The sequence below is a fragment of the Anabrus simplex genome, chromosome 2 (assembly GCF_040414725.1).
Source record: "Anabrus simplex isolate iqAnaSimp1 chromosome 2, ASM4041472v1, whole genome shotgun sequence".
NCBI classification, from domain to species: Eukaryota; Metazoa; Arthropoda; class Insecta; order Orthoptera; family Tettigoniidae; genus Anabrus; species Anabrus simplex.
Window position 1 is genome coordinate 1,020,431,919 of NC_090266.1, and position 13,930 is coordinate 1,020,445,848.

Genomic DNA, 13,930 nt, shown 5'->3' on the forward strand with positions numbered 1-13,930 from the left:
ATATTTCATTACCTGTGACAATATTGTAGGTGTCTTCGGACTGCCATCCATTGAATTTTTCTAGCATGAAATGACACCAGTCCACGCTCTCCTCCTTTTGGCTTTCTGTCAGGGAATGTGGCACCTAACGGGCACATCTCTTGGTAAGGCCTAAATAATCATGAACGATGGTCTGCGCTGCTCTTGACCCAATATTTAAGGTCCCTTCAATGTCACTAAACGTAAGATGTGGATCTGCTTTGATCATTTCCCACACAGCATCAATGTTTTCTTGAGTCACAGCTGTTGCTGGGCGACTGGGACGAGGTTCATCTTCAATTGACTGCCGACCCCTTAAACTCGCGAAACCAATTTTCAACTGTGGCTCTAGAAGGGGCAGCCGCACCAAAAATGCGCAGCAAAGACGAATAGCATTCTTCAGCACTTAATTTCTTTTTATAATCATAAAAAATCATTGCTCAAAAATCACGGCGCGACAGATCCATCTTGCACCGTGTCTGACTCAGCACTGCCTGTGCTTTCTTCGCTCGCTGTGGAGGAACTACCGCTAGGAGGGGGTGTGCGTGCATGTCTGGGTCGAAAAACATCGCTCTTTCAAATGAAAATAATCCCATTGTCCTCAGAATTATGGTTTATGCGCTGCTAAAAACTTTCAGCACAACCTTCGTATTGAGTAAAGACAATAACACTTATCATGTTTCAAACTAAACTTATCATTGCAACGACATGTGTTTTCCCAAAGTCTTCATTTTTCAGGAATGAAAAATACTTCGTGTTTGATCCTTTGGTTTTCTGTAATAGCTTAAGCAGCCTGCTAATGCACAGCCCAGCATATTTCAAAGCATGTTCCATGTACATTAATGAGATTAATAACAGAGCTTCACATTATATATGGCACATATTTCAATATAACGCATGTTTATCAATTATCACACTAAATATATAACAGCAGCAAGATATGTGGCCGTGGGATCCAGTTTCTTGCAGTGCTCCCCACGTGACGTAACCTGCGCAGAAACAACACATTTTAATTTCACTTACTGACACACCATTATACTCGCATCACAGGACTGAGGTAGGTGTTGGGATTGCTGAACGAGACTACCTTGACAGACACTACTGTCCAGCATGTACGAGCACCACTTCATTCCAAGGACATTCCCTCGGCAATTGTGGAGGCAATAACCAAAAGTGTTACGAAAACCATGGCCAAACAGCTTACGGCTACTATTGACGTCAACAGAGAAGTTGTAAATTATTTAAAGGCGGAAATACAACAGCGTAAGACTGAACTGAGAACCCTTAATGACAAAATAAAGGGAAGTATCGACGCTCATGAATATTAATAATAATAATAAATGTAAGAAATTTATTTAAACTTCAACCTATTCAATACATTACTTGTAATGCTCATGAATATTACCGGAGAGGGAGTATTCAATACCTATTCAATACATTACTTGTAATGCTCATGAATATCACCGGAGAGGGAGTATTCATGTGTTTGGTATTCCTGAATTGCTAACAAAGAACACTGATGAATTAGCAATCAATCTGTTTACGGACAAGCTACGCTTGGACATTTCTGTACACGATATTGATAGGCATCACTGTGTGGGGAAGAGGGAATCAGGAATGAAGCACCTTATCATAGTGAAATTTATCAGTTACAAAAAGAGAGAGAAGTAATGTTTTGAATGAAGCGTAGGTTGGCGGGCAGTGGTGTCACAATCAGATAAGACTCTACTGTTGCCAGGTGTAGCCATTCTAAAATCTTCTATACATAGAGAAACCACCAAGCAGTACAAAACAGTGGACGAAGTAAATTCAAATAAATGCACTGTTTTTAACAATGTTAGCAACTTAACATATAATGTACTCTGTTCTATTTGTTACAATATTTTTGCCTCTCTGTGTGTAAGTGCAGAGGTGTAACTCAGTCACTGGCAGGCCCCAGCGCTCAATTTTCTTCCAAACCATAGCACCACTACCCAGTGCACTTCTCATCAGAGCAGTCATCTTAAAATTACTTTCATCATAGTAATATCTAGTGTAAGAGAAATAGTAGTAAAATTAACTCAGTTCCTAGCAGTATCTTATATAACTACTTTAAGAAGCACTGGTAAATTGGAATTAATTTTACACTGAATTAAGTGCAAGGGTACTTCCTGTTAAAAATAAATTTACATGCCTACAGGTGCTTACAAATTTGAGAGTGAAATATCTATTTCAATCCGCCTCTGTGGTGTAGTGGTTAGTGTGATTAGCTGCCACCCCCGGAGGCCCGGGTTCGATTCCCGGCCTGCCACGGAATTTGAAAAGTGGTATGAGGGCTGGAACGGGGTCCACTCAGCCTCGGGAGGTCAACTGAGTAGAGGTGGGTTTGATTCCCACCTCAGCCATCCTGGAAGTGGTTTTCCGTGGTTTCCCCACTTCTCCTCCATGCAAATGCTGGGATAGTACCTAACTTAATGTCATGGCCCCTTCCTTCCCTCTTCCTTGTCTACCCCTTCCAATCTTCCCATCCCCCAAAAGGCCACTGTTCAGCATAGCAGGTGAGGCCGCCTGGGCGAGGCACTGGTCATCCTCCCAAGTTGTATCCCGACTCAATGTCTCACGTCCCAGGACACTGCCTTTGAGGCGGTGGAGGTGGGATCCCTCGCTGAGTCCGAGAGAAAAGCCAACCCTGGACGGTAAACAGATTAAGAAGAAGAATATTTCAGCATGCAGTACAGAAATTGTACTTACGGTAAGTTCCTCCCTATTGTCTTTCTTAGTCTTTCGTTTTGTAACTTTTGCAGTTCTAACTTCATTACATACATAGTTACTTCACTAATACTGTTCACTGTTATTTATCTATATTTTTATTACCTTTAATCATTCTCATTTAACAATTTACTTCACTAGTAGTAGCTAGCCATTAGTTATATGTATAAACTAGTACTAATATAATAATTGGGGGGATGAAAACTGAGATGAATTCCTTTTACGAGGATACATATATCTAAAAAACTGAAGATGTTACAGTTGTGATAATTCGTATTTGGAAGCTCTTTTAAAAAAACAGGTACTGTTTATTTTTGAAAAATTCACTTAAGTGGGGAGTGTGAAAGGAAGTGAAAAAATTGAATTCTATTTCTGGAGAAACTTACATCTCAAAACTGAAGGTTACAGACGTGGAAATTGGTATCTGAAATCTCCTTGAAAAATAAACAAACATGTATTAATTTTTTCGACTTGAGAGAGGACTGTTTCTCACGTGTACATGTACTACAAACATGGTTTAAAAAGAATTTCTGGGGTAAATGAAACTCAATTTTTGGGTGAGTTCTGATACTTTAGGAATTTCCGAATAATGTCTTAGTACAATGGCGAGGAACGATTACTTTGATCAAATTATGAAATCCAAGCGAGCGAAGCTGCGGGTAATTGCTAGTAACTTCATATACCAAGTCAAAGGATAGAAATGCAGCACACCCTCTAACCTGACTGGTTTGACAAAATGCATCAGCTAAATAAAACCATTAAGCTGAATACATCCAGACTAAAATCAACCAATCCAACCAATGTTCTTTACTACTTCACAATATATCAAAATCATAATCCCTTAAGAACACATTTATTTCTCGAGTTTCATTTCTAAAGCTACAGATATTTAGATGCATAAATAAATCTTCATTATAGACCGTTATGCCTTTTAGCGTTCAGTCTGCAAACCTCAGTGAATTTACTAAACGCCGCCACAATCCTCTACCTGTAACTAGTTCTGTTGCCTTGTTTATTTCTATACCTCTTATCTTTAAATCATTAGAAACCGAGTCTAACCATAGTAGTTTTGGTCTCCCTCTACTTCTCTTACCCTCCATAACAGAGTCCATTATTCTCCTAGGTAACCTATCCTCCTCCATTCACCTCACATTACCCCATCACCGAAGCCAGTTATGTGTACAGCTTCATGTTTAGCAGTTTATTCCAAATTCAACTCTAAAATGTTGTAATATGTTTTTCAATGTAATTATTGAAGCGTTTATGTATTATTGCCCCCCTTATATGCACTAAGATATTTAGATAAAAATGCTTAAACTTATAGTTCTTTCACTGTGATTAAATTTGTTTCCCACATATCTACTCGATTTCTCACATTTAATTTTGTTTATATTATTACTATTTATTATTATAATTAATAGTAATAGTAGTCTCCTTATCAACACCATCACAATTACTTTTGTTATTGCTACCGCTATAATTTTTTGAGTTATCATCACCATCACCATCATCATCATCACTAACATTATTACACTTAGGGATATCTACAGGTGCACTTACCCTGCAAGTTGTGTCAGCATTTAGGGTTGTGTTTGGACTTCACAAAAATCACACTCTTTCAGTTAGTACATTAATGGCTGGAACCGAATGCTACATTTCTAGCTATGTCCTTGAAGGAAGAACACAGTCTTTCAAAATATTTTGAGATATTCACCCATCTTCAGTTAAGCTGGTATAAGCCTCACCCAATCAAACATGCCAACTTCAGTACAGGGATAAGTCCACTTCTACAGATACTTGAAAGGGGTAGAATAAGACGAAAGACTTCTTGAAATAAGGGATATAAACTAACTCTCCTTCACATTCTTTCAATTTGTTTGAACTACTGTACCAGCCACAACCCACGCCCACAATTGGTTTTGTGAGGGAATTCTTAACAATGATATAGGGCTATATTGTTTTTGCCTTTCCTTGGTGCACTGTCAAAATTATGATTATCTATTTGAAAGTTTTCTTTTTTTACAATAGCTGATGAAGCTTCTGGCATAGATACATGCTGGCCTTCAAGTCCAACAGAACATTGTTGAAAACCACCCCTTTACTGCGAGTAAAATACAGCCACAATTCAGATAGGAGGTTACCGGTACCAATAAAAGTCTTTAATAACAGTAGAGCACTTCTCTTGAGATTAGAAATATGACTTCAGAGCTTGAAACAATTGTAGCACACACTTTATGGCAGTTCTCTTCCTCAGTGTATTACAAGTACACCCCTGTTTGCATGTACCAGAAAATGTTTTTTTTTTTAACACATTATTATCCAAGTTTTAAATATATCAGGGATATCTGACAACAGTATAATTTTATCACCAAAATTATCATTGTTTGTTAATGCCTTTCATGATCAACAAATACTTCATTATCACTTTTACTTCTCCATCTTCAGAAGTACTTTAAATACAAGTCATAATCTGAAAATAAAAAGTGCAGAAAATGGCCAAACATGTACTATAGGATATAGAAGGATAGAAAAGAAGGTTTGAAACACACACACACACACACACACACACACAAAAAAACCCACAATGAAACAGGAAAAATATGAAAGCTTAATTTTATTTAAAACTCAGATTCAGCACTCAAAACTTACCTTGCCATCTCCAGCATAATGGAATCCTGCATCTGTTGAGAACACGAGTAATCGACGAGCTTGATCACGCCAACCAATCTTTTTACGACACACAACAGCTTGCATGATGGCATCAAAACCGCCTTCAGGAGCATCCAAGTTCCCCGAAACATTTTCACTCTTTACTTTAGCCTGTACATAAAGATATAATTATTACATAAATCATTAATCTCTACTCAGAATTTTCAGTGGGTGCAACAGAAGGAAGATAACACAAAAAATTACATCATAAGCCTTACAGACATACTTCCAGCTAAATTGTACAACCCGACTCCACAGTAATCATTCTTCAATACTCCAATGAAGAACAAAGTCTGCCTGACTATCTTACAGGTGCTTTTAGTAACATTATTTAAACATAATGAAATATGTTTTCCTTAGACATTACTGTTTTAATTCAGTCAAAATGTTCCACATTTTATCTGATCAATTCTCCCTTCTGAGACATCTTACTTCAAAGGCTTGACTGATCAATGCTATTCCTTTAGAGAATTTCACTCTGCATTTTTATTTTATTTGTTGCCAGTGGTTTAACGTTGCACTACACATGGAAGGTGTTTGGCAATGCAAGGATGTGTGTGCTAAGATTGGGAAGGAAGTGGCCATAACCTTAATTAAGTTACACACCCAACATTTTGCCTGGTGTGAAAATGGAAACTACTTCAGGGCTGCTGATGGTGGGGTTCGAACCCACTATCTCCTGAATCCAAGGCTCACAGCTAGAGGACCCAAATCATGCAGCTAACTCTCGGTTTTCATTCTTTGAACCTAAATTTCCTATTAAGCTTTCCTGTGGAAGGCTCATAGTAAAAGTTTTAAAGTAAATCATTTAGGTACATTCAATATTAAACACAATCAGAGAGCTAAGAAACTTAACTTGCAATTCTGAAATGCAACAGATTTCATTTTCATTTTTAGCAATTCTCAACTTATGTTTCGAAACAAGATTTCCATCAAAATTTTCACCCTCTCAGAACCTACACCACCAATGACAGCCAGAATGGAACTCTGAATATCTGAAAGAGATGGCCCGTGACTGATCACCTTAACAAGCTAGGTCAGTTAAACCTTCCCATATGAAGATTCCAGGTCTATACCATCTAGGACACACAGCTAGACTATGTGGCCAAAAGTCTCTTTACACCCCTTGATGCACCCTACGTATATAATTTCCACTGGCTTCTTGACTCAATGTCCTTGTCATGAAGTGGAAGTCGACGAGTGAAAGCAGCCAAAACCTAGCAGCCAAGGTAGGACAGACCATTTTCTCTACCTGGGAACCTTATTATTCTCTTGGTCAGGGCACCACCCTGTGCTTTGTAGTCATGGCCGAAGCATTTCTTGTGAAATGAACTTTTATTCCATACCCTGATGGGGTACTTATAATCTACTCTACTCTTAACCCGCTTAGCACCAAGATCCCATCTATCGGATCACAGGTTCCCACAAAATTGTCAAGTTAATCCAATCTATCGGCTGTTGAAGTTTTAATACCAATATAAAGGGTCCGTTATTGGACATAATACATTTTCCAGCTAACTCATTCTTGTTGCCAGCGTTTCACCCCCATGTGCTAGGCTGGGCTCATCAGTTGGTACCTAGCACACCTACCAAGACGCTGGCTAGTGCATACCGCGGAGGTCACTACATAGGCTAATTGTAGCTACCGGCAGTGCCAATGCACTATGAGAGACTTTGTCTCATTATCAAAAATTGATGCCTGCTTGGCCATCAGATGATATAGATGTTGATTCCCATAGGGAATCTGAAATATTTGTTCCGAATGAGTAAATTTATATAAATTTCTTATTTCATATTTCAGATTCCCTATGCGAATCAACATCTATATCATGTTGAAGTTTTATCATGATCTGTTCGCAATTTCACCTTTGCCTAACCTCTATGGCTAGTTCTGTAGATAAGAGCACGGAGTACCCATTATTGCCTTCAGATATCTCTGTAAAGCTTTTGAGAAGAAACAACACAACATTGAAATGCATTCTGAGATTGTTGGTAAACAATATGGATTCAAGGAAGTGTGCATTTGTAGCGGGAGAAGATGATTATTATTTACGAGCGTGTTTAGAGGATTATTTAAGTGATAATGAGGATATTAAGGTGTGCGACTTATCGGAAAGTGATTCGGATACCGAATTAGCAAGTGAAAATGCTGTTAGCGACATTGTAGAACCATCTCAGTTCTCTCAATGCATGTGACTCACACAACATGTCAGGTACATCAGACTCTCAATTTTATTTCACCTGATGTTCCTTTAAGTGAAGATGAGAATGACTGCAAGGATATCACTGACTTTGATAATACGAATCATGGAGTGAATGAGGATCCGAATCAGGTTATGAACAATTTATTATGGAATAGCGTGTCAGAGGGAGATTTTTAACTCCCTTCCCCAGGGATGTATCTTGAAATGCCAGGGCCGAAGCACTTGCCGCGACGAAATTCCAAACCTATAGAGTATTTTTCAACATAATGTTTACCGTAACTTTCTTACAATTACTGGTATAAGAGTCAAACTTGTACACAATGCAGTACATTGCTAAACATTCTAAAAACATGTCTTCTTCCTCTAGGACTAAGACTTGGAAAAATGTGACACTGCCAGAAATGAGGGCTTATATTGCTTGTATTTTGAATATGAGAATGTTAAAATTACCAACAATAGAGTCATATTGGTCATAGCGTTTGTGCCACACTGTACCCTGGTTCAGAACTATGTTTTGGCAAAACAGATTTCAATTAATTTTGGAGTTCTTTCACCTCTCTGACAACACTAATCAACCAACACCTGGTCAGCCTGGTTAAAACCCATCTGCCAAGTTTGATCCTGTGGTTGAACATGCCAATTGGGTTTTCCAGTATCATTTTATTCCTCATCAGAACATCAGTATAGATGAAAGTCTCGTCAAAACGAAGAGCCACTCATCACTAATGCAGTATCTGCCAAATAAACACCATCAACATTGGGTTATCAAGTTCTGGATGCTCTGTGACAGTGTGGTCAACTATCGTCTTGCATTTTATGTTTACGGAGGGGCCAAAGACACTTTAGACAGAGCTGTCATGAAGCAACATGCCTTGGGTACCTAGTAATGAAGGCAGTGTTATCCAAAGTGAAATTACTGAACAGGGGCTATCATGTATTTGTTGTCCAACGCGTTGGCTGAAAGGTCAGCGTACTGGCCTTCGGTTCAGAGGATCCCGGGTTCGATTCCCGGCCGGGTTGGGGATTTTAACCTTAATTGGTTAATTCCAATGGCACAGGGGCTGGGTATATGTGTTGTCTTCATCATCATTTCATCCTAATCACGACGTGCATGTCGCCTACGGGCGTCAAATAGAAAGACCTGCACCTGGCGAGCCGAACCCGTCCTGGGATATCCCGGCACTAAAAGCCATAAGACATTTCATTTCATGTATTTGTAGATTTTTTTTTTTTTAATCAGTATACCACTTGCCTTAGATTTGAATAAAGTTGGGACCTTCATTACAGGGACTATGAGGAGGAATAGGAAATATATGACTAAAGATGTACATAAGAAATATGGTGTGGGTGAGGCCAAGTATTTAAGATGTAATGAATTGCTTTTGTTGGCATTCAGGGAAAAGAAGTCAAAAAGTAAACCTGTACTCCTTTTGTCAACTAATTCAGAAGCTAAACATAGTAAATGTGTGGATAAGGGAAGAAAAAAAGAAGTGATAAAACCTGATATGATTCTTCATTACAATAGTTATATTGGGGGGGGGGGGGTATTGACAGCAGTGACATGATGCTCTCTATATACTTGGATAAGCGAAGAACCCTGAAGTACTGGAAAAAGGTGTGTTTTAATGTGTTTGGGCAGATGATACTGAATAGTTATATACCGTATAAAATGAACACAGATGGGAAGATACTGACAAGGTTTGATTTTACTGAAGATATAGTTGAAACTGTTCCGAGGTTTTGGTGGATCAGCAGAGGTGAAAGAAGGTGCGGGTTGGAATGGGTCTAACTACAAGTCCGAAAGATTAATTTTAAAATTTAAATAAAGGTTATATTTTCAACTGATAACAAGATTTAACAATTTTCACTAGGTGAAATAACAAAGGAAAATCAGGTACAACGCAACTTTACAAATGAAAGCACAAGTTAACAGGATATTACAAATTCTGGGCTACGAGCCCCAAAGTCTGAGCTCTCAGCTCACAACCACAAATTACCAAAGGGCAGAAAACCCCTCATTACATGGAGCACTTGCTCCCAACTTCACATCTCAAGCCTCTCTAAGGCACTTTTACCACAACACCATAAAGAGCTGACCTGCTCTCGATCTTTCGAGCCTATAAAGGCAATAACGGACTATTACACTAAACTGCCATCAAGGCATAACTTATAAAGAAACAGGGGTATCTCGTACCCAATCTACTGGGCCTTAGTGGGCAAATACTAGGTTAATTTAAATGGCCCAAAACGCAAAAGGGATGGAGGCGTGAATTAGCACTCCTAAATACACATTTTAAAACCTAAGTGGCGCTAGGCCGATTGCACAGGAGCTAATCCCAAGCTAGGGAGGTGACTCGTATGAGAAAACTTTAATACATTAAGGAAGAGAAGAAATGGTTATGAAAACGTAGTCACCTCAACTTCAAAATGAAGGGGAACTCTAGAGGTAAAGCACTCTCTATCCCCGCTTTACAGTTAAAGAGATTTGTAGTTTTTACATAGACTGAAATGGGATTTACATTTTAAAAAGGTTGGTTACATATTAAAGGTTTCGAACCTTCCCCGCAAGTTAAACTGCTGAGCTAGCAAGAAAAGATGTTAAATGGCCATTACCTTGTTGAAGATCTGTTGCCCGAAGAAAGAGGCGCTTCCCGCCCCCTGCTACATATCCACACGCAAAGCTAGATGTTATTGAAGTGGCCCGGAGACAAGAAAATCAGCAACCCTCGCGGAAGACATGAATATAGATAAAATATATGAAGCAAGCATGAAATTCAAGATATGTAAAGATTTGAAAAACAACTATCACAATCACATGTCCTATGCAAGCTCTCAGCTTTCCTCCCATTTGAATACTGCACCTCACAGAAGACCAGGTGAAACACTAAAATACCAGCACTTGAGGAATCTTCTAGAACTCAGCTCAGCTGCAACAAATATGAACAGCTCTTTCCTGGCTCAAATCTGAAGGGCAGCAAAAGTTACACATACTGACGTTGGTATATCAAACTTAAGATGAAAATTTTCCCCTTATAAATTTCTTTGAAATATGATTCTGTTCTCATTTTATAATCTTAATACTAAATCTGGATCTTCCTTCACTATTCCTGCTAACCAATCTTCCAAGTACAATAAATCCTTTGTTGTGACTGGGTCGCAACTTTGGAATACATTTCCAGCTGATGTTAGGAAGTGTAAGACATACATAAAATTTAAGCATGATTGCACAGATTTCCTTCTGAACGCCACTGACTGGTTCATGTGACTGGTGATGTATGAGACTGCGTGGTTGGGCCATTATGGCATGTAAGTGACTTTGTGATTTTGAAATTAAAATACAGTTATTTTCTAGAACTAATATTATTTATTATTATTATTATTATTATTATTATTATTATTATTACAAATAATAGTGTGTATGTGTGTAGTATCTTATCTTTCAATTCGTGTACAAAGAATTTAAGTCGTCACTGTTTACCACCATACTTGTTTCATGACACGTTGTGTAGAGGCCTAGTATGTATTCTTTATGATGTACTGTTTCCCGTAACTGTTTTATATTTTCCTTTGTTTGATGCTCTTCGCTAACTTTACTTATTCTGTATTTTTCTAAATTATCTAGTCTACGTATCTAATTCAGTGATAGTATTTCTTTATTATATTGTAATTGTGTGGTTACGTATAAGAGAGGGCCATGAGCCCTAACTTTGCCACTGCGAAAGACCTAAATAAATAAATAAATAAATAAATAAATAAATAAATAAATAAATAAATAAATAAATAAATAAATAAATAAATAAATAAAATGTAAGAAATACCGTTTTTCTTATTATTGTTCGTCTGAACATACGGTTATATTTATGAGCATAATAGTTGTATACATAGAGCCAAATGGTCCAAACTTTATCATTCATAAGCCTGATAACATATTGTAGAATTGCAAGACCACTGCTCCACTTGTATACCTTGACTTACTTTAACCCTAGAACCGGCAGTCGTCGCAATCGCGACTCATTTCCCTGTTACTCAACCGGCAGAGTCGTTATCAAGATGCATTACGCCAGCGGTGACTAATTTCGAGATAGCGCCTTGACACTCAACATCTCTATGACATATATTGCATCATTTTGAAGAGGAATCTCTACTCTATAAATACAGCACAATTCTGTAGTAGTTTAGTGTGACAGAGTGTGCAGTACACGTGGAAAAATGAGAACGCTTTGTAGATGATCATTCTGTTGTGCTTGCTGTGGTTGTCCGATGTGCATTAGCTTTCGTGGCGCAAAATGAGTGAATTGTCAGGAAGTAGTGAAATTCGTAATTGTTTGTTTGATCTGGATGGCGAAGGTGATAGCGACGTATTTTTAGAAGGAACTGACGATAATTTTGACAATAATTCGTCAGGTAGTGGCGAGCTATATGAGCCTAGGCTAAGTGATAGACACTGATATTGACGATGATGTGGAACACAATGAACCACCTACTGATGATGATAATAATAATAATGACGGTAATGAAGTTGACCAAATAGAACCGAATGGGACAAGAGGTAATCCTCCAGAGCCAGAAATAAAAGTGGAAGAGAAGTTCAAGATTCAAAACACAGGTATAAAAAATTGCCCTCCAAGAAACAGTCCTCCTCTAACATATTTCTATTTGTTCTTCTCCAATGACATCTGGAATCTTTTAAGTGACTGAAACTAATAAATATGCACAGGAAATTATTCGAAATAAAACAAATTCCGAAAATATGGGTCTGTATTCTTGCCTGCAAAGATGGGTTGACGTTACAGTATCAGAAATGAAAAAAACATTTCTGTAGTTATAAATATGGGTCTGAGTCCTAATAACATTGAAAAATAGGGGTGCACTCCAAAATTGCAAATATTTCCACATTTTCCAAAAGTCATGGCACTAAAATGTTTCGACTGGAAAGAAATATTCTATAACCTGTCGGTAATGGTAATTTTTGATGCCTACATACTGTATAGTGTGAACACCGACATACCCCTTGAACATGAGGAATTTATGGTTAGTATTGTCGAAGGTCTTGTAGATGAAGAAACTCTTCAAAACATTCCACCTGGACCTTCAGGAGAAATAGGACATCAGCTGGTACGCCTCCCAGGAAAGAAACTGCGGTTGTGCCCTGTCTGATTGCAGAAAAAAAAAGTCACGCACTCACTTCTGGTGCCCAGGATGTAATTGTGGTGTCCATCAACAGTACTACCATAAATTAGAACATTCTTGGAGGCCTATGAAAGCAGGAAGAAAGAGGAGCCACCCCAAAGGTAGCGAGGATAAATCTGACTAAGTAGACTCACATGTTGGTGCGATGTGCTTGTGTTGTTCCAGTTCTATTTTACTTTACAATACTTCAATGTAGTGAAACTTTTCTACACATTTTTAATCAGCATAAAATTGTGCTAATTTTGTATATAGCAGAACTTTTGGATTATTTTGGAATACTTAGCGTGTGTTGGATACTTCGTCCATACTGCTTCAGGATACTAAATTGGCAAGTTTAATTTCCTACTATAGTATTCTTCATCCTTTTCTGAATAAAATGACTTGTTATACATAAAAATAAATTGAAAAACATGATTTTATGAATTTTTAAAAAGTTGCTCGCTAAACTCGCCTAAATGCTTGCCGCTTGAAGGTAAACCGCTTGCCGGTTCCAGGGCTAAAAAACTGTTTTGTTGCTTGTCTTTTGTGAGGTGTACTTGGATTGGCTCTCTTCAGTAACTGGCAGTAATCTGCCAGCATGTTTTACTTCCATTTCCCTTGAATTTGGCATTCAATTTCCTTTAGATCCTGGTGGAATCTTTCTCCTTGCTGTTTGCCCAGCATTCCTAGGTGCTCAGAGAAATAGTCCAGATGTGAATGCAACATATGCACCTTTATGCTCATATTATAGCCTAACTCTCAGAAAGAAACCAGTATTCTGTCCACCATTTGCTTGTAGCCTGGATCCTTTGTATTGCCAAGAAAGTTTTTTACTACATCCCGGAATACTTTTCATGCCGAACATTCTGCTGCGCACTTATAGCCTTAACAAATCCCTTCTTAAGTCCTAGTTGGACTTGTCAACAAGACTTTATTGTTTTATGTTTTTCAAGCCAACAATCCACTGTGTACGTCATGCCTGTAGCCAACATGTTCTTTTCATGGAGTCTATATTCCTTTGTAAGACCAAAATCTCTAAGTCATTTAATGCACTACGCTAAAAAGTTTGGGTTCTTTCCTAG

At 38.1% G+C, this 13,930-nt stretch overlaps 1 protein-coding gene across 4 annotated transcripts in view; it reads right to left on the reverse strand.

The window, feature by feature from the left end:
- mys (myospheroid) overlaps nucleotides 1-13,930 on the reverse strand; it is a 331,725-nt gene that overhangs the window by 177,418 nt on the left and 140,377 nt on the right. For all 4 annotated transcript variants that reach the window (XM_067141892.2, XM_067141891.2, XM_068226367.1 and 1 more), the window contains one exon: nucleotides 5,416-5,586. In XM_067141892.2, coding sequence (XP_066997993.1) covers nucleotides 5,416-5,586 — 171 coding nt within the window. The remainder of the gene's footprint in view (nucleotides 1-5,415; nucleotides 5,587-13,930) is intronic.